The sequence below is a fragment of the Euprymna scolopes genome, chromosome 31, assembly GCF_053919585.1.
Source record: "Euprymna scolopes isolate OS-2025 chromosome 31, ASM5391958v1, whole genome shotgun sequence".
NCBI classification, from domain to species: Eukaryota; Metazoa; Mollusca; class Cephalopoda; order Sepiida; family Sepiolidae; genus Euprymna; species Euprymna scolopes.
Genome location: NC_136512.1, coordinates 67,390,408 through 67,412,803, shown reverse-complemented (window position 1 = coordinate 67,412,803; position 22,396 = coordinate 67,390,408). Strand labels below are relative to the sequence as shown.

Genomic DNA, 22,396 nt, shown 5'->3' with positions numbered 1-22,396 from the left:
ACTTGTTTTACTCAACGAAAATTGAAAAAAAAAAATTTTTTTTTCAATTTCAAAATATAGTTAAGCTGACATATGAACTGTAAAAATTGTTTGAAATTTGGTCCCAAAATGAGCGATGAAGCTTTAAAGCAGTTCTAAATGAGTAAAACTAACACATAACCACATATTCAAACACTACAATGTTTGAACGATATATAGCAGAAAGCAAAATACATATATTTGCATTATTATTTTCTAAACGGATTATAATCTTTGATGTTATGCAGGTGTAATTTTACACACAAACACATGTATATATGCAATATTACCAAAACCTTAAATATTATATTCATTAATTTTCAAAAGATGTAATTCAAATGATAATATCTTAGCTAGCTCCAAAAGAAAAATATACCAACCAGACATTAAGTCTATGGATAGGTAATGACTTTTCTCTTTCTGCAAGAGGAAAGCCTTAAGAAAAGTTTACCATTTTTCAAACAAAAACAAAGAATAAATAGTGTTGTGACAAATGTTTACAGGTACATCTGGTATTAAATAATGTTCAAGAGTTTTGCTGGCATAAGGCACACTTTTTTGGAGGTATAAAAAACATGTTTATTTTCAATCTTCGCTTTTAATTTTTCACTATTTAAACAATTTTTTTTTTCAGAGCAAAGAGTGCCTATAATTTTGCTTGCCTGCATGTTGATAAAATCCTTTTTTCATGGGAAGAGTTCTATTTAAAAGAAAATTGATTAAGAAATTGTCATTTCTGAAATTATGTCAAGAATCATTTACAAATATTTCCATTCATCATCTTCCATGAAGAAGTTGGTAAAGAAACCACTATAATTTTCCAACTTTTGTCTCATATTAGAAATAATCAGCCATCTGTCATTTATTAAAAAAAAAAACAAAAAAAAAAAAAAAAAAACAGTAAATGTAAATATCAATTTTAAGTCTAGTGATTGGATCATCAAATTGATGTAGCAAACACTGAAAAAATAAACTGGATTTGCGTGAAAACACATACCTGTACATTTTTTTAATCATCAATACACTATGCATGAAAGTCAATGTTTTATATTAACATGTTTGAAATTAAATGCCTCAATAGTATTATAAAACTCACTATCAACGGTTTCAAAATTTATACTGAAAATAATTTTTAATTTAACAACCATACTTGAACATTTAATAATTTTTTTCCTAGCCTGGCAATTTTATTAAATAGCTGTTGTAGTGAAGTCATTTTAGTTTTTAAATGTTTGCACATTTTATAAACTTAGGCAGAAAAAAAAATACAAATTCTAAGTGAGACAACTCTGGTAATGAATTAAAATGGGAATTATTTGAGAGGTACATTCAGAATAAAAAATCTGACAGTTAAAATATACGTTTGTACCCAAAAGTAATTTAAAAGGTGTTTTTATTTTAGTACTCTTTCATTTAAATCAAATAAAAGATACATAAATTACTAAACATCCAAGAGAGGAGTGGAGAATGTAGAGAGAATATACTCACCCTTCATTCTTGCGATCCTTGTGGGCATCGGCATAGGTTACTTCTCCAGCTTGTCGCATGTAATCCTTCAGATCCTTTCAGAATAACAACAAGAGAACATAGTTAGCTCTGATCTGAGAAGATATGGAGACATGCAGATTTCAAACATTCAAATTTAACGGACACCTGCCGTATAAATAGATATAAAATTAGGATCAAATCTAAGAGCAAATAATTAGTAAAGATGAAATTTTCTGCCTCTTTATCACCATATTTACAAGTAATTTAAAAGCATCTGGCAATTTTTTCGGATCTCTTCTATTAAGTAAAATCCATCACAGCAGTAATCAATCCAGGAACAAAAAGATGATAGAAAAAATAAAACAGTGATGACAGAAGAGAACAGGAGCTCATGTCACCATTAGATTACTGCAGTTGTCATCAAGACACCAGGTACGGGAACAGCTTATGGCATTGACACACCACAGCCATTTCAAAAATTATTTGTAACTGCTAGGAAAAGCAGAAAATTTAAACGAAGCCAAATTTTATTTTAATTGGGAAAAAAAAATATATATACATACAAAAATAAAAATATATACAAAAAGGTAAAGAAATTTACTTTTTAAAATGATTTTAATATAAATTCAAAAGTATTTATAAAATAGATATAAACATAGAATTTCTTTAAAAATTGTAATGCTCTCAAATGAGTAATCTAGTGCCAGATGCTTTATTCTAAAGAAAAAAGGTTTAAACGACTAAAACACTGATCACAAAAGATGAGGATTACAATTACCTCTCCTTGCCTTTTGCCATGTTTCTACGTCTCATTCACTAGCCCTGATAGATTGACCGAGCGACATCTAATGGATGCGAGCAACCCTATTGCCAGCCAAAAGGAGAAGCGGCTTGTGCGTGTATGACCGTCCCATCGCCAGGACGGGAGAAGAGGAGGAGGTCGTGGTGGTGGTAGTAGCGGTAACAAGAGGTAACAAGTTTGCACTGCTGCCTGCCTGTCTGCACACGCCGAGATTTTTGAGGCGACGCCCTGCTGGGCCCAGTTCCGACATCATTCGACTTCCCAGAAAGACCAACCACACATTTCGGGACTTCAGCCGGAGTGGAATGACATTAAGTACCAAAGAGCGGACCAGTGTAAGAAAAGCCAGTTTCCATAAAGGTTGTTCTATTCCAAAAAGGGAGACAGCATGTAGGTGGAGGGCAGGCCACCCTCACTTAGTTGCTTAGAAAGGGATACCTCCAGCCAGCCAGCCAGAACTTTAGTGCAACCCCAGTTACATCTCATTGCTTTCAGACCACTGCCCTCACGCACTCATTTAGGAAAGGCCAGTTCAACCCAAATAGCGTCTCATCGGCTGTCATCTGTACAAGCTTTTAGGGGAGAGGAAGAGTAGTTATTATGTCAGATGACAAATTAGTACACAGCAACGCTAAAGAAAAATAAAAGAGGCTTAAACTATTTGTTTACCTTTCAAAAATAACACTTTTTGAAAGTAATTTCTATTAAAAACATTTACAAATTATCAAACACTACACAACTTATAGTTAACAGGTTTTAGTCTTTCCAAATTCAGAAAATTTCATGATTCACGAGATTTATGCAAATAAACAAATACTTCAAGCCTCTTTTCATTAATAACCATTACAAGCATTACAAAAACAAGAGATTCAATGTTTCTTGTAGAATAAAATGTTATTCAACCATTTCCAAATTCAAACTAGATTTTATGTTTTAATTCTCAATAGTTCAACTTTGAATCAATGAATCTCTTGCAAATCAAATGGCGGATTGCATACAAAGATTTTCGGCCCAGTATAAATATTTCACTTGTATACAGGAGAAACCCAAAATTTTATCTATATACAATGTCAATAGTATTTTAATCAGTTTAATAAACATGCTTTTTGGAAAGAAAAAAGTTTTAGGACACCTACATAAACATTTTAGGTCATTTATATTTTTTAAATGTTCAATCCCTTATAATGGCAACTGGCACAAACCAATAGAAAATATTTATACTGGGCCCATCAAATGCATTTAAACATCTTATGATAAAACTCAGAGGGGAGGATTGGGTGGGATGGAGGTAAGAAAAAGAAGCCATGTAGACATCTCAGGAATACATATTGAAGGAGCCATTTCCATTGATCATAAGCGATATCCGTATAAACGCAAGTTTGGATCTTGTTCAGCCAGAAGAAATTCAGGTCAATGTGTAAAAAGAAGTCCTCTTCAAAATTCTTTCGTGAGAAGGAGCCTTTCCAAAAAAATGTTCGGTCAGACAAAATCATGCAGTCTTTTTTTCAATCTTGATGAAACAAAGGGTTTTGGAATGTGGTAGGGAACAAAAGTACTAAATTAACAACCAAATCTAAAACCCAGAGTATAATGAAACTGTTTAAAACTTGCCAATTTATTATATATATATAAAAAAAAAAAAACTTTATTTTTAAATCCTGAAGTGTTATAGAAATTTTACATTCAAGAAATCAACATCTTTAAAAAAATTTAAAAGGATAGTAGCAGACACAATTACTGGTTAACATTCAAATTTTTATATATAAGCAACAAATGAATATTAGTATTAGATAAAGAAAAAGTCTTTCAAACTAAAAAGTTAAATAAGCAATGTAATCTCTTAAATAGTAAATTTCATTGTCACTGCTACTGTCAAAATTTTTAAGTTCAAATTGTTTAAATCAAAATATAAAACAATCATTGACAAGTTGAAAGAGGAAATTTTGAAATTCATACCTGCCAGCTGACTCTAGACGATAAATTTTCAACAACCAAGCGGAATTCGGTCCTTGTTGGTGGTCCATACCTGCTCAAAAAAAGAACAAAAACAAAGTATTTGATTAACGCAAACGAACACATAATATTTAAGAATTTGAGGAGGAGGAGGAAACAGAAAAATATTTTTAAATTGAAATACAAATTGAAAATAGAAAATGAAAACAAAAAGGTTTTGTCAATAAATATACATATCACATGCAAGTAATTTGTATATGTTCCTTCCAAAGATTAAACATTTTATACAGATAATTTTTCAATAAAAAACAAATGCAATCATGTTGTATAGGAGGGAGTACATCTAAAGAGAACAATTGTGAATGTTTTCTGTCGAACTAAAGTTTGACAAGCATATGAATGGTGAAAGTAGAAGCAGAAAGATTATCAAAATTAAGATTTTGGCAATGAGAAATTAACTGAAAGAGTCAACCAAAATCCATAAGATACGTCCTTACAATGAACAGAAAAAGAACACAGCGTGCTATGAAAACAATTAAGAAAAACTAGAACAAGTTGTTGTAATCAATTGTTGCTAATTTAGCAAAATTCACTGCATCCGTAGAAGTTTTCTTTCAGCACAAACAAGTTCCCAGTAAGATAAACACCTTCCCAGGTCAGTTTTGCCAGATGAAGATACTTCAAGAATTGTAGTTTAAAAAAAAAAAAAAAGTGCTCCATCTAGCTTGAGCTTTTAGCATGAAGAGAACTCAAAACAAATTGAGCTGATAGTTATATGCAGAAAAAAAATTAGCATATTTACAGAATTTCATAAAGAATTTTTTTTATAGAACCAATTAATAAAACGGTTTATACATTTTAAAAATCAAATAAAGGCAATAAGTCTTTTGCCTATTAGTTCCTTCAGAAAAGAGATAAAATTTTACAAGGGTTTAATGAATTCAATTATAGATATTGAAATTCGGGGGGGGGGGGTACAGTAAATAAATGGAATACAAACTTAAAAAAAAAAAAAAAAAAAAATTTCATTTGAAGAATTTTCAAATTAGTAATATGATTTTAAATATTTGCATCATGATACTACAATAACGATAGTAAAAAGGTCTTAGATCTCAAAACTTATTTAATACTTACTTGTCTCTTCCACCTCTGCGGCGGGGTGGAAATCGTGAGCCTCCCCTATCACGATCACGCCAATTTTCTTCACTTCTGGGCAACCCTCGAGCATGTTCAACGATCACTCTGAAAATTGTTAAATCTCAAGGTCATAGAATCTTTAAATGGGGGAAAAAGTCAAAACTTCTTTCAATTACCTCTGAAACAATTAACTATTTAACTAAAATAATTAGCTTAACAACCAAACAATTCTTACATCTATTTATTAATACTATAAGGAAGACCCAATAATGATCACAATATTTTTTTTCCACTATGTTCGTAACACCATGTTACTTTGTCTTTACTACCTTCTTGTCCCTTTCACATCCTCTAATATATTCAAAAGCTGAAATGTTGGAAAACTCTAAGTGTTTTAACCATATGGTTTAAATTTTATTAGAACTGAATATACGCATTTAAAGTTTTAAAGAGGTTCTCTCACCAGGGGTAACTTAGAGGGTAATATAGAAATTTGGGATCATGTTTGATTTTCTACAGAAAATTTTGTACATCCAATTCAAATTTCATAAGATATTTGAAGTTTTAAGGGAGTTATGCCCTCATAGCTTAAGAGGTAGACTTACAGATTCAGAAAGACAATAGCAGTTTTCTGATAAATTTAACATGAAAATACACCGACTATATGTGATGTTTGTATATTCTTTCTATAAAAGATGCAATCACATACAGACATTGGGATAGAAAGAGATTTTATATACTGAAGTAGCTGTTTTAGTTAGGTATTATACATACATAATGAAACAAGTTTTATTAATTTAAAAAAAAAAAAAAAAAAACTTGAAAGTTTCTGATAAATTTTTCTACCATGCCCAATAAAAAGCACAGTAAAGCAGAACTTACCTTTCACCACGCAATTCTTTACCATTTAGTTCATAGACTGCATCATCAGCATCTCTATAGTCTTCAAATTCCTACAAAAAAAAAAAAAAGAAAAGCTTATAAAAATTTAAAATATTTATAACTGAAAAATAATCTAAACTTGTGCAATTTCCAAACGTCAATAACTCAACCAATTTCAAAACTATTCACTTATTTGGTAAAATATTTTTTAAAACTCAATTTTACTAGTGATTATTAGAGATAAGTTAAATATTAAGTTTGAAAGAGGTGGCTGGTTACTTTTAATGCATCTAAAACTAAGCTTCTTTCTTTACATCATCAACACTGATCTCTATCTGGCATCCATTGAAATGAATGGGGAGGCTCCATGTTTCAACAAGCTCCTGGGCTTGACCTTTACTCTTGATCTGAAAATGGAACATATACATCAAATCTGTTGCCAAGGTTGCTGGAAAAATGGTGGGATTCTTCTACTGCTCTAATAGATATCTCATTACTGATGCAATTCTCTATCTATATAAGAGCCAAGTATGTCCAATGATGGAGTACTGTTGCCATATCTGGGTAGGAGCTGCTAAGAAGTTTATCCTAGCTTGACATGAGTTCAAAATGACTTTGTAGTTTAGTGGGAGGATGCCCTTTTCTTTTCCCTGCAACCTCCCCCCCCCCACAGAAGAGACGTTGCGAGCCTGTTTCTGCTTTATCATTATTTCCATGGCAAATGCTCGACTGAGCTCCAATCTATGCCCCCCCCCCCTCGCCAAACTTTCACAAAAAAACACCTGTCTGGCTGAAACCACCATCAATAATTTGCCCCACTCTTTATCTGTGCCTAAACCTAAACGTAGATTCTATGAACAAAGCTTCTTTCTTAGAACTGCACGCCTGTGGAACTCTTCCACTTGTCTGTTTTCCAGCTGACTTCGATTTAGTTGTCTTCAAGTCCAATGTAAACAAATTCTTGATGAAACGTCCCCTTAATCTATTTTACCAAATTTCTACTACTAACGATTACTAAGAAATCATCCCATTAAAATAGATGGACAAAAAAGATTTTTATCTAGTGCAGAGTTTCCAAGAACTACAAGACAGCCAGAATTGCTAACCAAACCATTATTTAGCTACTCAAAAGCAATAAAGTGAAACAGATATTACAGAAAAGACCTTGTATCATACAAGTCCCAGACTAACAATGTATTTGGAGTTATGCGTTTGCGCATAAGATTTTTTAAAGAGGAGATAATGGCATAAGAGATATGGAACAAGTACTTATCTGAATTAGATTGGAAATCTAAGAGAAATAGTAAATATGAAAGTAATAAGTAATAATAGTGATGAACACCAATAAGCAATTAAAACAGTATTGCAAACTATCTCTTAAAAATACAAAAAAAAATATAAATAAAAAAATAATTGCTAACTTATTACAGGTCACTACTACTACATGAAGATATAAATATTCAATATTCAATTATAAAAGCGTTGATCAAAGATTTTTACTATGAGTAATAAAGATGTGTTTTCTTGAAAGAGAAGTGTGTATGTGGGAGAATACTTACAACAAATCCATAGCCATTTTTCAGCATTATATCTTTAATTCGACCGAATCCACGGAAAAACCTTTCAACATCTTTTTCTTTGGCATGATAAGAGACACGGCCAATATAGACTCGTGTGCCCATCTGTAAATAAAAATGAATAGAAACAGAATAATAATATTAGAAGTTGAACACAAACTAAAGGAAATGGGAAAGCATTTCCTAAAATCACAATTAACTAAAAAAAAAAAAAAAAAAAGTAAATAAATAAATAATTTTTAACCAGATCTAAAAATGCAAGGAACAAATTTCCTTCAAAAGGAGAGTAGAAAGTGAACCTTGGGTTTACTTTCAACAGCCTCGAAACTAGCTTCTCTTATTCTGTCCTTTAGTCCTCACATTCCAGCTATTTTTCTGGGTTGGAATTTATCCATCTAACACTTATTGTTGGCTAGTTTTTGTTATTGAAGTAGTTTCCATGAAAAAAAAAAAAATAAATAAATAAATAAATCATTGTTGAGTTTATGCTGTTTCATTAAACTTATCTTGCTAATTTTAAGATGTTTAATATAAAAAATTTCAATAAAAATAATTCTAGATTAAAAAATGGAATTATCTCTATATAAATGAAATAAGGGGGGGGGGAGTACCCTGCGTTTCCCGGGTGCTTGGAGGTGTGTGGTTTTGGGTAAATCAAAACTGGGGGGGGGGGGGGGGGTCCGTAAAATAATGAAAAAAGTTTTGGTAGGTAAGTATGAGGATCGAACCCGAACCCTTGAGGCAAAGTTGGAAATTAAAGTGTGGAAAAAAAAAGAAAAAAAAAAAAAAAAAAAAAAAAGTGCGACGTTAACCATTGGGCCACTGTGAAATATTAACGGAAACACGTTTGAATTTATTTAACTATTTAGAATTGACAGGTGCACATTTTAATGACTTAATGACGTCAACTTTGACTGCAGGAATGCTTTTATTTTCCCAAGATGTTGGGGAGGGGGCAGCTCCCCATAAAGAGATTGTCCAAATTGAATAGCAATTGTCTGATTTTCACATTGATCAAATCTGATTGCTTTTGGACATTTCCGGCGATTGCGACCGGAAAAATACCGCCAGAATTAGTGTCGCTTTTATTATACAAAAAAGCCTAATACACATGCAAGCGAAAAGTGTTGAATATTTATCTTTTCATTGTCAAGCAAATTAAATAGACAGGCGACCTTTGTTAACTCAGATATGATTTATATGATATAAAAAGTTCTAAGTTGTGAGCCGACTTACAGACATACACAAAAAGCGAACATACACATTTTTGCTTTTATATTTATAGATTAAGTCATTTTCCCCCTCTGAGTTTGACCTTAATAGGATTAAAACTCAAGGCATTTCATGCAAATGTAATGTGCACAAACTGCAGCACATTATCTGAGGTGTGCTATAGGCCTATTACCCTTACACTTCTTTGATAACCGTACATTCCTATATTTTTTCTGGTGAGAGTTCACTGCCAAAACCTGTAAAAAATCAATGGAAGTGGTAAAATCTTTTCTCTCTATTATGTTCATACTCCTCCCGCGACCACTTAACACCGTTGCAGATACGTCTACAGGAGAATTTGGGAGGAAACACCAGTTGGAGTTCTTAGTTGCTTAAAAAAAAAAAAAAAAAAAAAAAAAAAAAAATGGAATGGCATTTTACCATCGGGTGAAACGCAACTTTCGATTACATGGGTTACTTATACCGCTTTACGGGCTGCGATTCAAAGAGTTATTGAAACAAAACGAACTAACCTTGGATTTAAGGTTTTACAACAAGCTATAACAGTCAGCCGCTAGCGTTTTTCAAATGTTCAAACGATTACTTGATTTACATATTTTATTTACTGTATTTTTCCTTCTATTATGTTTACAGTGATTTTATACGTGATACTAGGGGGGGAGAGCTGACTTCTTATTTTCAGATTAGTTACTCATTCATTATTTATTTCTATACATTGAATTTATGGTAGTTTCATAAGCCCAATTACTATTACGCTATCAATATGGAACCAGACGGCAGTCCAATTAGTAAAATGTGACAACAAAGAAAAAAAAAACAAAAAAACCCGTTATACTTACACCTAACAATTATACGGTTAAAAAAATACTTTTCTTGCATAAAACAAAACAACAATAAAAAAAAAAAAAAAAAAATTATGAATAAAATCTATTAAACATTTATTCGTCAGTTTTCTGGTTTTATTTATTCCTTTACTTTTTCCCATTTGTACTTTTTTCTGGATTGTTTTGTTTCTTTGATTTTATTGAAGAAAACAAACCAACAAAAAATAAAAATAAAAAAATAAAATTAAATAAACTAAAATAAACATAATTGCATTTTACGCGATAAGTTTTGATAGAAGGATCAGACCATTTTTCCAGCGGCCTTGGCAACAGATTTGATGCACGAGTTCCATTTAAGATCAGAAGTAAAGGTCAAGCCCAGAAGCTTGTCAAAACTTGAGGCCTCCTGAAGACGAGAGCCATTTATTTCAATTGATGCCAGATGTGAATCAGAACGTTGATGTAAAGAGAAGAGCTTTGTTTTTTCCTGTACTCTACGGCTGACGCCGATGACTGCCGGTCTCACCCGGTCAATGCTTGACGGGAATTCACGATAATTAGGGTCAAATTATGCAGGACTACCTTCACCCCCCCTCTTTTTTCACTTTTTCTTGGGCCCTAAACACCTACAAATGATTTAATACCCTTTTATTACATTTTTTCCCCCAGTTTTTGCCATTAATTCTTCCAATTTTACACGCATAAAACACATAAAAGTAACATACATATTTGGGTCCTTTTGCTTAACATAGGGGGAGGGGGCAAATAGTTTCATTTCTTCGCCAGATTGGACACGAACACAACAAATTAAACATAAATCATTACGGGTTTATTTCGTTTACAAAAAAGTCCGCTGTTTGCATTTACAGAAATTTTACTAAACCGGGGGAGAGGGCATCTATGAATATAAAAGCGAAAATGTGTGTGTGTGTGTGTGTGTGTTCGCTTCTTCTAGTGTATGTTTGCGAATGCTTTGGCTTGCACATCAGACTCCTTCGTACCTGTTCATTGCGTTTCATAAACCTTCATATAATGCCCTTATCAGTTCCTCTCCATCGTGGTGCAGATGGTTAGATGACTGGCTTTTTTTCCCTTTCGTTTTCACCTTCGGAGTTCAATCCGACCAAAACTTTTTTTCTTTCTTTTACACCTCTTTTTAACACACACGAGCAACAAAAAGAGGTCATTCATTGCAAATGTGTCAAAACAAAGATCCGAGTGTTAGTAGCGAAAGAGAACTCGACTTTAGATGTTAAAACAACCCGCCTTCATTTCACCACATGCCTATTTATTTTATTTTATTTATTTTTTTTTTAATTACAATTTCATCCCAAACAAGGTGCAGTGCAACTTTGATGTAGGGGCTACTATCGGGAACATAAGTTGCAGGGGTACTATGTAGGGAGTTGAACAGCTAGATGTCAGTTCACATTACACTAACTTCTGCATGTCAGTACAGTTGGGAAAGCAGGAACCCGGAAGGGAGTTCCAAAGTCTAGCAGTTCTGGGGAAGAAACTATTAGAGATAAGTAGATAAAAATTCCTGAAATTGATAAATATTTTTGTTTAAATCAACTTGAATGTTTCAAGTGAAATCAATTATTTAATGTACAAATTACTTTTGGCAAACGATTCACTTTATATGGTTAATTGAACACAAATTGCTATTTTACCCATGGCTGGATGGTAATTTCAGGTTCATATATTTCCAATAATATTTATGTAGAAAAGATTACAATCAATACAATAGAATTTGAATGATGTATAAGTGACTAGCAGAGGTACCCGGTGTTGCCCGGGCGTGGAGGTTTTATGGCAACGGAGCCCCTAAAAAAAAAAAAATAAATAAAATAAAATAAAAAACACCGGCCCAGTTTAGTGAAAGAATGAATGTTTTGGCCAATGTTTGGATATTTGTTGGCTGAGAGACTGAGCTTTCAAACAATACATATTTTGTCAGTGTTGGTCGTGTGTGCCAAAAGTTTTAACAAAACACACACTAACAAACGTTTGAGATTTATATGGTATCAAGTAGATCAATCAAAATGAAAGTTTTCCATCCAAAATTTTAACATTTAGGCATTTTTAGTGAAAAATCCAAACATCCATTAATAAATATTCAATAATATATTAAAAAAAAACTGAGAAGTTTAAATTTACTATTACATGGTTAATGATTAATAATTATAATTATGGACGATTGTTGTAATTATCACACTTATATTTTAAGTCATCTTAATGTAGCTTTACGCAATTCTTTGATAAATTTCGTTTTCTGGTCAATAGATATGAAAGATGGTTGAAACAAATTTTTTCAATTTTTTTAATATTTAAAACAACTTTACGTAGTATTTTTAAAAATACTGCTTAAATTATAAAATAAAAATTAAGACAATTTTTAAATGATCCAACTTTCGCCAGATTCTTGAATACTGGTAGAACAGAGGCAATTTTTCAGCTATTAGGGAAGCAAGACTCAGCTAGGCATTTGTTGAAGAATTGTGAGAAGACAAGAGCTGGCTCAGCTAAGAATTTCTTAATTATATCACAGACATTAAAGGGAGTATTTTCAGATAAGGCTTCTGTCTGCGAAAGGATATTTGCGAGGTAGTGGTTTGTAGGGTCTAAGGTGGAGTTGGAGACATACTACCAGGCAAGCTTTCTCGGTTGCCATACAAGCGACCTCATGATTTTTTAAATGGTGGAGTAATTGTTGATTGTCCATTATTCATAACACTATTATAAATTTTCCAGAAATTAGGAGTTCCTATTTTCTGCAACTTTGTTTCCTGATCACTTCAGTATGCCTTTTCTGGGTTGCGACTATTTCATTCTTAGAATTATTTTTATCTTCTAAAAACCTTTGTAGCAGATGAATTGACAAAATGCATGCTACTTTTGTGCAATGATAACTGCACAATTCCAAATGAACCATTGGGGAGAGTAGGATTTGCTATAGTATTTTCTTGTGGGAATATGTGCTTCAATGCCTGCTTTGCACAATTCAGTTGTCTCATTGGCACACTGGTCAACAAGAAGAGAAAAGATATTGGTCCATGGTGCATCTGTGACGTGTTCTGTAATGGCTTCCCAATCAGCCTTTTTGAACAAGGACTCCTCAGTTTAGGGGGTCGAAAACTTAGGATGATGTCAACCAATATAACAAGGTGACCAGCATTCCTGAGTAGACTATGGGAATTTGTCACACAATCCTCAGGTACTGTTAGAAATAGGTTTAGAATTGAGGTTTGCTGATTTCCATGATCTGGGAGACAGGTCGGAAATGGTTACATTTATTGGGTGTTTTCTACGACCATTTTGTTTTTATTTCTTATTTTGAAGTAATTATCGAGTCTTTAAAGGCATCACGGCCATCTTTTATTGTTCTCCAGCAGCGTTCAACATTACTCGTTCTTCAAACAGAATAAACATTTTACATTAAATAAAAGCACTAAAAACTTATCTAGTTAAGTAGAAAAGTAACTTTTCCTTTGATAACATTTTATGTATTTGCTTTGACAACTTTTTCGAATTTATGTGTAAAATAAATCCCAACTTTTTTTTCCAACTTTAAGAAAAACAAAATACCAACATTGAAGCAAGACATAGCACAGCTTTCTTTAATGAAAGCTCCAATTCCTTTGCAACTATCGTCCCCCCTTTTTTTTTAAATGCAAAGAAAGATACGATTACTTTGTTTTGTTTTTTAGAATACCCAGCGTAGTATAAACATCCAACCTCCCCATGTTAACGGCTTTTGATTTTGAGGTGTTTATTCCGAAAGCCGTTCTTAACAAGGGAAGGTTGGGGGGGGGTTATACTATGCTGAGTACTCTCGTAAAAAAAAATCTTACTTTTTTCTTTGTCCTTGTTTTTAAATTAAAAATCCTAATTTATTTTTTAAAAGTTTTCATTAAAGAAAACTGCACTTGCGTCAATGTTGACAATTATCTTATTTGTTTTTTCAAGTTGGGAGAGAAAACACAGAAAAGTTGTACCTCACTTTTTAAAATAAACAACAATAAGAAATATTATAATTGAAGGAAAGTGCAAAAACTATTAAAAGGTATTTTGTTTCATTTTCCCATGAGGTCGCATTTTACATAAACACAAGTCATGTGATAGGTGTATCAGAATTTTTGACACCCCTAACACGAAACTGCGAATAAAATATAAAAAAACTTGTAATTTCTTTTAAAAGTGGGTTGTTTATTTTCTTTATGGATTATACTTCTAAAATAAACTATTAAAGTAGTATAAAAAGTAATAGAAATATTTTTTTATTTTTTAAAAAACAGTAATGAAATTAATTGAATTTTACAAGCTCAGTATTTTTCAATTTTTAAACTTTAAAAATCTATCAAAATTTTTCTATTGATTCTATTTTTAGGATATTTTCAGGGTCAATGTGAAATTTTATGCTCTTTCCAATAAATAGAATATAATATTTTAGACAAACGTTTTTGTTTTTAATTCACGCCCCCCCCCCCTTCCATATGTCTATTAAAAAGTAAATCTATGTAACAAAGTTTTATATATCACAAATTGAAGATAAGATCAATAAATAATATATTCTAATTTAAAACAAAAATTTTTTTTTGGATTTACCTGTAAGGTCCGAAGTTTAAAACTTAAGAAAAACACGTTTATATATGTATATATATATATATATTTTTTTTTTAAATGAAACCTTGGTCCTTGCTCCTTTAATTGAAAAAATAAAATGTTTGAATTACATTTTTCGAGCAAGCTTGGAAAGACAGAGGGTCGAATTATTCAATATTTTTCATGAAGTTTCTGACACCTAGTCATGTGACATTTTAATGGCCATCACCATCGTTTTCAGTGGTAGGTATAGGCAAAAATAGGGGGACCTAGTTTTGAAAACCGATTTATATTTGTTTTGTAGGTTTCCGATTACTTTTTGATTGCATTTGAAAGATTAGAGACTAAAGTCAATTTCCTAAAGGGGGGAAAAAAAAAAAGGAAAAAAAAAAAGAAAAAAAGTTATGAAAATATTTTCACGGCGAGCTAACCCATTCATCTAAATTTTGAAGTTAAATAAATTCATTGTAAAAATCCTTTAAGATAATTAGTTTTCTGAGTCTATTTCAAAGATAATTAGTAAAGTCCTAAGATATTGAATTAAGAAAAAAAAAACAAAAAAAAAAAACCTTGTTTATACAAAATTCAGCTTAATTAGCCCTCAAAAAGCAAGTAATTATGCCGTTCGGCAAAACGAAACAGATAAAAGTTTGCAAACACAAATATATGGAAGCCCAAAGTTTCAGCCAATCAAAACGCTGTTTCAAAATGAAGTCATGATAGTAAAAGGAGGTAGGGGTGTCAGATCCCCCCACCCAAACGTGCATCCATACATTCCTATTTTGAATATTTGTATCAATTTTTATCATTTAATATGTTCCTTTTTTTTATTATTGTTCGAGATTATATAAAAATTATGTTACGCCGAAAGTTTCACATTCTTACGAGCAAGGAAATTATTAAAATCTTGTATATAAAAATTATGCGAAATCTGTAATTTAAAAAAAATAAAAAATATTTTTGCTATTATAATTTTTTTGTGTGAAAATATTAAATAAACAATGCTTAATTCAATGATAATATCGGTAGTTCGAGAAATTCATTTTTCCTCGAGTTATATCGAATTGATTAATTTTAACTTTAGGGCTTTTTTCATAATATTCCTGTAAAATTTTTTTTTTTTTTTATTGTTACAAATTATGATGCTTTATTTATATATATATAAAAAAAAAAAAAAAAAAAAAAAAAAAAAAAGACAAAAATAAATTCTTGCGTTTTTTATTTACTACTGAAAACCATAACTTTAGAAGGTATTTTTTGTTTAAAACAAAATACATTTCCACTAAGATTTAAATAAAAATAATTAAGCCATTTATTTCAATATTCATAAACAGTATCGATTTTTTTTTAAATAGCATTTTCTTTTTAAATGACGATGTTTTACTGTTTATGTCTCACTTTTATCGACTTTTTTTTTTATAAGTTTTACTGTTTATGAATATTGAAATAAATGAAATTACTACACATTTATTAATTATTTTATCGACTTTTTAAAAATTACTAAACATTTAAAAAAAAAAAAAAAAAAATGGGTGCTAGTATGATTCGCGCTATATGATATACATATATAGAAAATGCTATTAAAAAAAATCGATAAAATTATTACTAAACTGTGTAGTAATTTCATTTATTTCAATATTCATAAACAGTAAAACTTATAAAAAAGTCGATAAAAATTCATGATCGCTTAGTTACATGAACATGTCCTTTGCTTATGCGTAGGGAGAAGTCAGTGTTTTTTATGGTGTTCGGCAGGGAACTCAAATCGCGACCAGTACCTAAAGTTCATTCTTCTCTTAATAATCGCTGTAAATTTCGTATTGATTGGACAATTACCTGATTTTGGGTAGATTTTTAAAAAGACGGTCCGTCAAAAAGTACTTACCAAATAACGTTATTATGACAGCACGGTTCAATAAGTGCATAAAGTACCGATTTTCGAACCGAGTAAACGTTTTAAAGCGAGTAAAACCACCAAAAACTTATTCAGCTAGGTAGAAGAGTAACTTATCTCGCCTTTGATAACATTTATTTGTTTATATATATATATATATATATATATATATATTATTTTTGACCACTTTCTCGTAAGTCTGTGGATACAAAGCCGAAAATACAATTTAGTACTTCTGCGATTTCCACGAAGTTACTCGGGTGTGCCGTGCCAGCGTGCCACTGCCGGCAGATGACGGGAAAAACCTGAGACGGCCGGGCGAACCCTATTACAAATAAACACAAATTGTTACAATCCTCCACCCTCTCTCCATATTAAGAATGGCGACGACCACTGAAATTCATTAAGTAAACAATAAAAACAATGTCTTAATATCCAGAAATTACGTTTCAACTTTCCAGTTCGTCACACCAGAGTAACTTCGTAGAAATCGTTGGTTCATAAATGCAAAAATAACGGTCGACCTAGACGAGAGGATCCAAAATGGCCGACCAGGACTGAGATATGACACGTGCCGTTGTTTCCTTAATAAATTATTTCAGTTAGGAAGAAATATCTCATGTATTAATAAATGTTAAATAATAATGAAACCTTACCAAAACAAAACGAAGTAAAAAAAAAAAAATATCTGACAATTCATCGGCTCTAGCTGAAATAATTTATTAAGGAAACAACGGCTCGAGCTTATACTAATAAATAGCAACTTACACACAAATAAATGTTAAATAATAATGAAACCTTACCAAAACAAAACGAAGTAAAAAAAAAAAAAAATATCTGACAATTCATCGGCTCTAACTGAAATAATTTATTAAGGAAACAACGGCACGTGTCATATCTCAGTGCCGACCAGGACTGAGACTCAGTCCTGGTCGGCCATTTTGGATCCTCTCGTCTAGGTCGACCAAAATAACTACTATTTAAATCGACAGAAAAAAAAAAGCACGATAACATAAGTGCACACACAAAAAATAAAATAATTTAAGAGTTTTGATTATGTTGAACAATTTTAGTTTTTGGAAAAATAACCTTACTAACGGTTACTATATTGTCCAATTTCTACTGTACACTCTTTAACCCTTATCCTCGAGTGGCCTCTGGGTGATGCCTGTGTAAAAAAAAAAAATAACCTAACATTTCAAGGTAGCTTGAATTTTAAATCGGTACTCTTTAGGCGTTGAGTTCCATAGCGACCAGCAGAAAAATTTAAGGGTAACTACAATAGAACACCAACGCCGACCAATAAAAATTTTTTTGGGGGGGGGGCGCTGACAACGAATCTGATATTCAAACCCGTCGCAAATTTACCGTTTGCATGGTATTAACCCCTGAACCCTCGCACTATTTGAAAACTTTGTTATTTAAAATGTCTGTTAAAAAATTCTTCCGCGATGTGACAAGTCACTAGGCACCGCCAAAAATGGCCGCAAAATCAAGTTGTTGTTGTTTTTTAAAACGAAATTACATTTATTAAAATCCATTATTTCTGAGTAACTTTTTTTTTTCCAGAAAGATAAAACCCTGAATTTTATCATATAGAAAACAGAATAATGTAAAACTTTTTCTACTATTTTTAATTCAATTTTAAATGTTAAATTTTCCCAAAAAGTTAACAATTGACATTTTTTGTCTTGCACAAAAAACGTACTTAAATATAAAAAAAAAAGGGTTTTTGAAATAATTAATTTATTTATTTATTGTCTAACTAAGATTTAGGATGATTTTCTAAGAGAATATGCAAAAATATTATAATATAAGTACCTGAATTTCAAATAATTCCACTTATTCATATAGCTAACCAGATATTTCGCATCGTCGTAGAGTTCAGATCGACTCTGTTTACGTTTTCTTTTGATGGGAAGAAAACTATGGAAGACCAAACAGGCCAAAAAAACTTATTTTTCAGTGACGAAAATTTCAATGTATTATTAAGCTGAGGCTGGCCAGTACCAGATGGGTGACCATTTGTATGAGTTTGGTTTTTAATGTGTATGTGTGTGGGGGCCAGGCTCCCCAAAATGGGGGGGGGGGGCAATTTAAAGCAGAATAAAAAAAAATTATTTCAGCGCGTTTGGTCCACCGTAGTCGAAAGGCGGCAAACGTTTTCAAACGAGATCGATAAAAATGATGCTATTTTTAACACAAAGGGCACAATATTTATCGAATTTTTTTTTTTGGTATCGATTATTCAAAGCATGCCCTGTTTAATAATGGTCATGCATTATTCGGCTCGCTAAAAAAAAATTGTTAATTTATTTATCAAAAATTTTGAAATGGCTTTTTTCGTATAAATATTAAAAAAAATTTTTTTTGTTTTGCTTAACTTAAATTAATTATTTTACTTAACATATTCACCGAATTTCACACTTTTAAACTCAAAAGCGGGATAATTAAACACAATCGAAGTTCTGATATTCAGACGTCAAAATAAGGTATGCAAACGAATTTTTTTTTTTTTTTTTTTTTTTAATTTATAATTCTGTCCCTTAAAACAACACAATATGTTTTATTCAGTTTCAGATGATTATTTTAAGCATATTTGTTCCCACTTCAAAACAAGGGGGGGTTTTGTAAGCAAAAAAAAAAATATATATAAATATCGTTTATGAAAAATAAGTACACTGTTATAAAGTGCATTCTTCTCCTAATAATCGCTGAAAATTTCGTATTGATCGGATAATTACCTGATTTTTGGTAGATTTTTAAAAAGACGGTCCGTCAAAAAGTACTGACCTGCCCCCCCCAGTTTTGGCGGTGCCTACAAGTCACCTTACTACGCGCGAACACATGTAATTTTTCTGTTGCGTAGTTTTTGATGCTTTTTTTAATGGATCTAAAAAAATAAAGTTTTTACGAGCGATTTACAACTGGATATAATTTTCGTGTTTTTATTCAATTTAACATGTTTATTCAGCTCGAAAAAACATGCAGTGTTTACCGATGTATTGGAAAATTCCAGATGGCGGCCGATTCTCTCGTTAACACGGTAAGTTCAGGAAAAGGTGTTATAAATAATAAACTAGACAAAATACTACTAAAAAACCACCGAATATATGTCAAGTTATGTCACGGTAACATATATTGAGCGAATTTCTAACAGTATTTTGTCTAGTTTATTATTTATTACACCTTTTTCCAAACTTACCGTGTTAAAGAGAGAATCGGCCGCCATTTTGAATTTTCCAATACATCGGTAAACACTATGGTTTTCGAGCTGAATAAACATGTTAAATTGAATAAAAACACGAAAATGATATCCAGTTTGGTAGAAAAGTAACTTACCTTGCCTTTGATAACATTTATTTGTTATATATTTGTTTTTTTGACAACTTTTTCGAATCTATGTGTACAGTAATACAAACCCGCATTTTTTTTTTTAGGGAGGGGGTTATTATTCACTGTACAACATTTAAAAGGTGCTTCTCAGAAGCACCTTTTAAATGTTTAAACACTGCAGCTAAATTTACCGTTTTTCCGTAAGTAACGCGCCGACATACACCGAGCAAAACTTTAATTTTTCACAAAAATTCTATTTACATTGGGGGTAGGGCGGCGGGGGGTAGGGAGGAAGGGCGGGGAGTCGCGCGTTACTTTCAGAAAAACGGTAAATTAAGCTGTAGAAGCACCTGTTGTACAAGTTTTATAATCAAATAACCTCCCTAAAAAAAAAAAAAATAAATAAATAAAAATGCTTTTGTAAACCGCTCGTGAAAACATTTAGATAAATTAAAAAAGCATCAAAAACTACATAACACGTAAAAATGAAACATTTTGTTTCTGAAAACTTATTTCAAAATGTCTGCTAAAAAATTCTTCCGCGATGTGACAAGACACCTTACTACGCGCGTCCATGCGCGAACGCATCATGTAAGAATAGCATAAACGATGGCGGCGAGTTGGCACAAAATCGTGCGAGGGTTCAGGGGTTAATACCATGCAAACGGTAAATTTGCGACGGGTTTGAATATCAGAGTAGTTGTCAGCGACTCCGAAAACCTTTAAAACCCCAAATTTTATTGGTCGGTGTTCGGTTGTAGTTAAAGTAAACCATTAATTTTTTTTTGCTGGTCGCCATGGAACTCGACGCCCAAGGAGTACCTTTAAATCTGATTTGACGCTCGTTTTGATATAGAAAAGCTATTTAAATATCAAATATGGTATTTATGCAGAATACGGACCGTGCTGTGGAAATAACGTTATTTGGAACCCCATTCTTAACATGAATACTTTCACCTAACATAAAAAAAATTTAACTTGAAAAACCCATGGGGAAAAAAAAAAAAAAAAAAAAGCACAGTTCGTATTCTGCATAAATACTTCAAGTAAATTTTACATTTTATACACTTTGAACGTGAACAATTTAAACAATTGTGGCTCCTTCTCGGATACATATAGCTTTTACAATGTAATTAAAAATAAAAAGTTCAAGCTTTATTCTATATTATTCACAAATACTAATAATCCTAGATATAAATTAATATATATATATATATATATATATATACAAAAATTAAAACTTAAAAACGCTAATCATTTTTGTTTGTTAAAACTAGAATAGGCATTTAAAACACGAGGCATCAAGGATGTTTAAATAAAATATATAGCATCTTAATTTCTACATAAAATAAAAAAATATTACTGATCTTTATTCAAAATGAATACATTTTGAAATTTAAAATATATATATAGAGAGAGAGAGAAATAAAATTAACACATCAAAACGAAAAATAAAACTTCATTTTTAACGGATATGATAATTATTTAAACACGAAAACCGACTTTTATCATTTTCTTTTAACGGAATTTTTAAAACTATGTCTACCTTATAAAATAAACAGTCTTGTTTGGAAGCTTAATAAATCCGAAATGTTCATAAATAAATTAAATATTTCTCCAATATGCAATAAATACTTACGTTAAACTTTTTTTCCTTTATCTTTCGTGAGAAACAAAATTAAAAATGTTCAATGTCTGCGTCTCCGCTGTGGGGTTTCCACTCTCAATGCACGGGTTCGAGTGGGTGTGTATGTGTTTGTGTGTGTGGGGGGGTATTTATTAATATCATTTTTACTGTTTGATACATCTATTATTTATTTTTTTTAACGAAAATCAATAATATGCCTTATTGAAGTTATTTTTTTCAAATTCTAATTTTAATTCTATTCAAATCTCGTCACGCACGTGATGTGGCTAGAGTTCACTCAGTCAACTTCTACTGTTTACCTTACATTGAGAAACATATTATAACAATTGCTTTCTCGATTTAAGTTGTAAATATATATTTTTTTAATTTGTTTGATTTAGATCAAAATTTTAAAAATAAATCGATATGCTACAATTAAAATATATATTTATAGTCTTTGAAGTTTTTTAACCTTGAAAACTATATAATTTAATTTTTTTTTTTTTTTTTAGTCTAATCCATCGTTAGAAAATTAGTCAATTAGTCTTCTGCAATGGTTGAATAAAATGGCTTTCACAAATTCACAATAGTCCCAAGTTTTCGGAGATCGTCAGTTGTTTACCATGAAACACTGTTTCGGAGATTTACACACGCACACACACACAGCGGAAAAGAACGACTGGGCCAAGTTCAGAGTACAATCTAATTTAAAAAAATACAGAAAAATCGGTCAATGTCAAGTATCTTTCAACTCCTGGGTGGTGCTGAAAACGAATATCACATTTAAATTTGGGGCAGATCAGTAGTTTTCATCATATGAAGAAATTACTTTTTCAAAACGTCGGGAATCGCTTTCCTATATCAATTTAACGTAAAATGAGCACCCACTTTCTGGTCACCTAGTAATTTCTTCATATAAACCAAATTTAACTGTGATATTCGTTTTCAGCATTTCCGAAAATGGGTGCTATTTTTTTACTAAGATTCATTTATTTTTTCATCTCCTAATTTAGGACGCTA

General features: G+C 31.4%; 1 protein-coding gene across 5 annotated transcripts in view; it reads right to left on the bottom strand.

Annotated features, from left to right (window-relative positions):
* Nucleotides 1–22,396, bottom strand: part of LOC145255790 (serine/arginine-rich splicing factor 6-like) — a 563,981-nt gene that overhangs the window by 7,575 nt on the left and 534,010 nt on the right. For 2 of the 5 annotated variants that reach the window (XM_080114469.1, XM_080114473.1), the window contains exons 1-6: nucleotides 21,389–21,520; nucleotides 7,840–7,962; nucleotides 6,281–6,351; nucleotides 5,396–5,503; nucleotides 4,265–4,337; nucleotides 1,507–1,580 (exon numbers count right to left, since the gene is read on the bottom strand). In XM_080114469.1, coding sequence (XP_079970595.1) covers nucleotides 1,507–1,580; nucleotides 4,265–4,337; nucleotides 5,396–5,503; nucleotides 6,281–6,351; nucleotides 7,840–7,962 — 449 coding nt within the window. In that variant the 5' untranslated portion in view covers nucleotides 21,389–21,520. Of the gene's footprint in view, nucleotides 1–1,506; nucleotides 1,581–4,264; nucleotides 4,338–5,395; nucleotides 5,504–6,280; nucleotides 6,352–7,839; nucleotides 7,963–21,388; nucleotides 21,521–22,396 lie in introns of those variants that run through there. The other 3 variants (XM_080114472.1, XM_080114474.1, XM_080114471.1) reach the window with 2 other exon arrangements.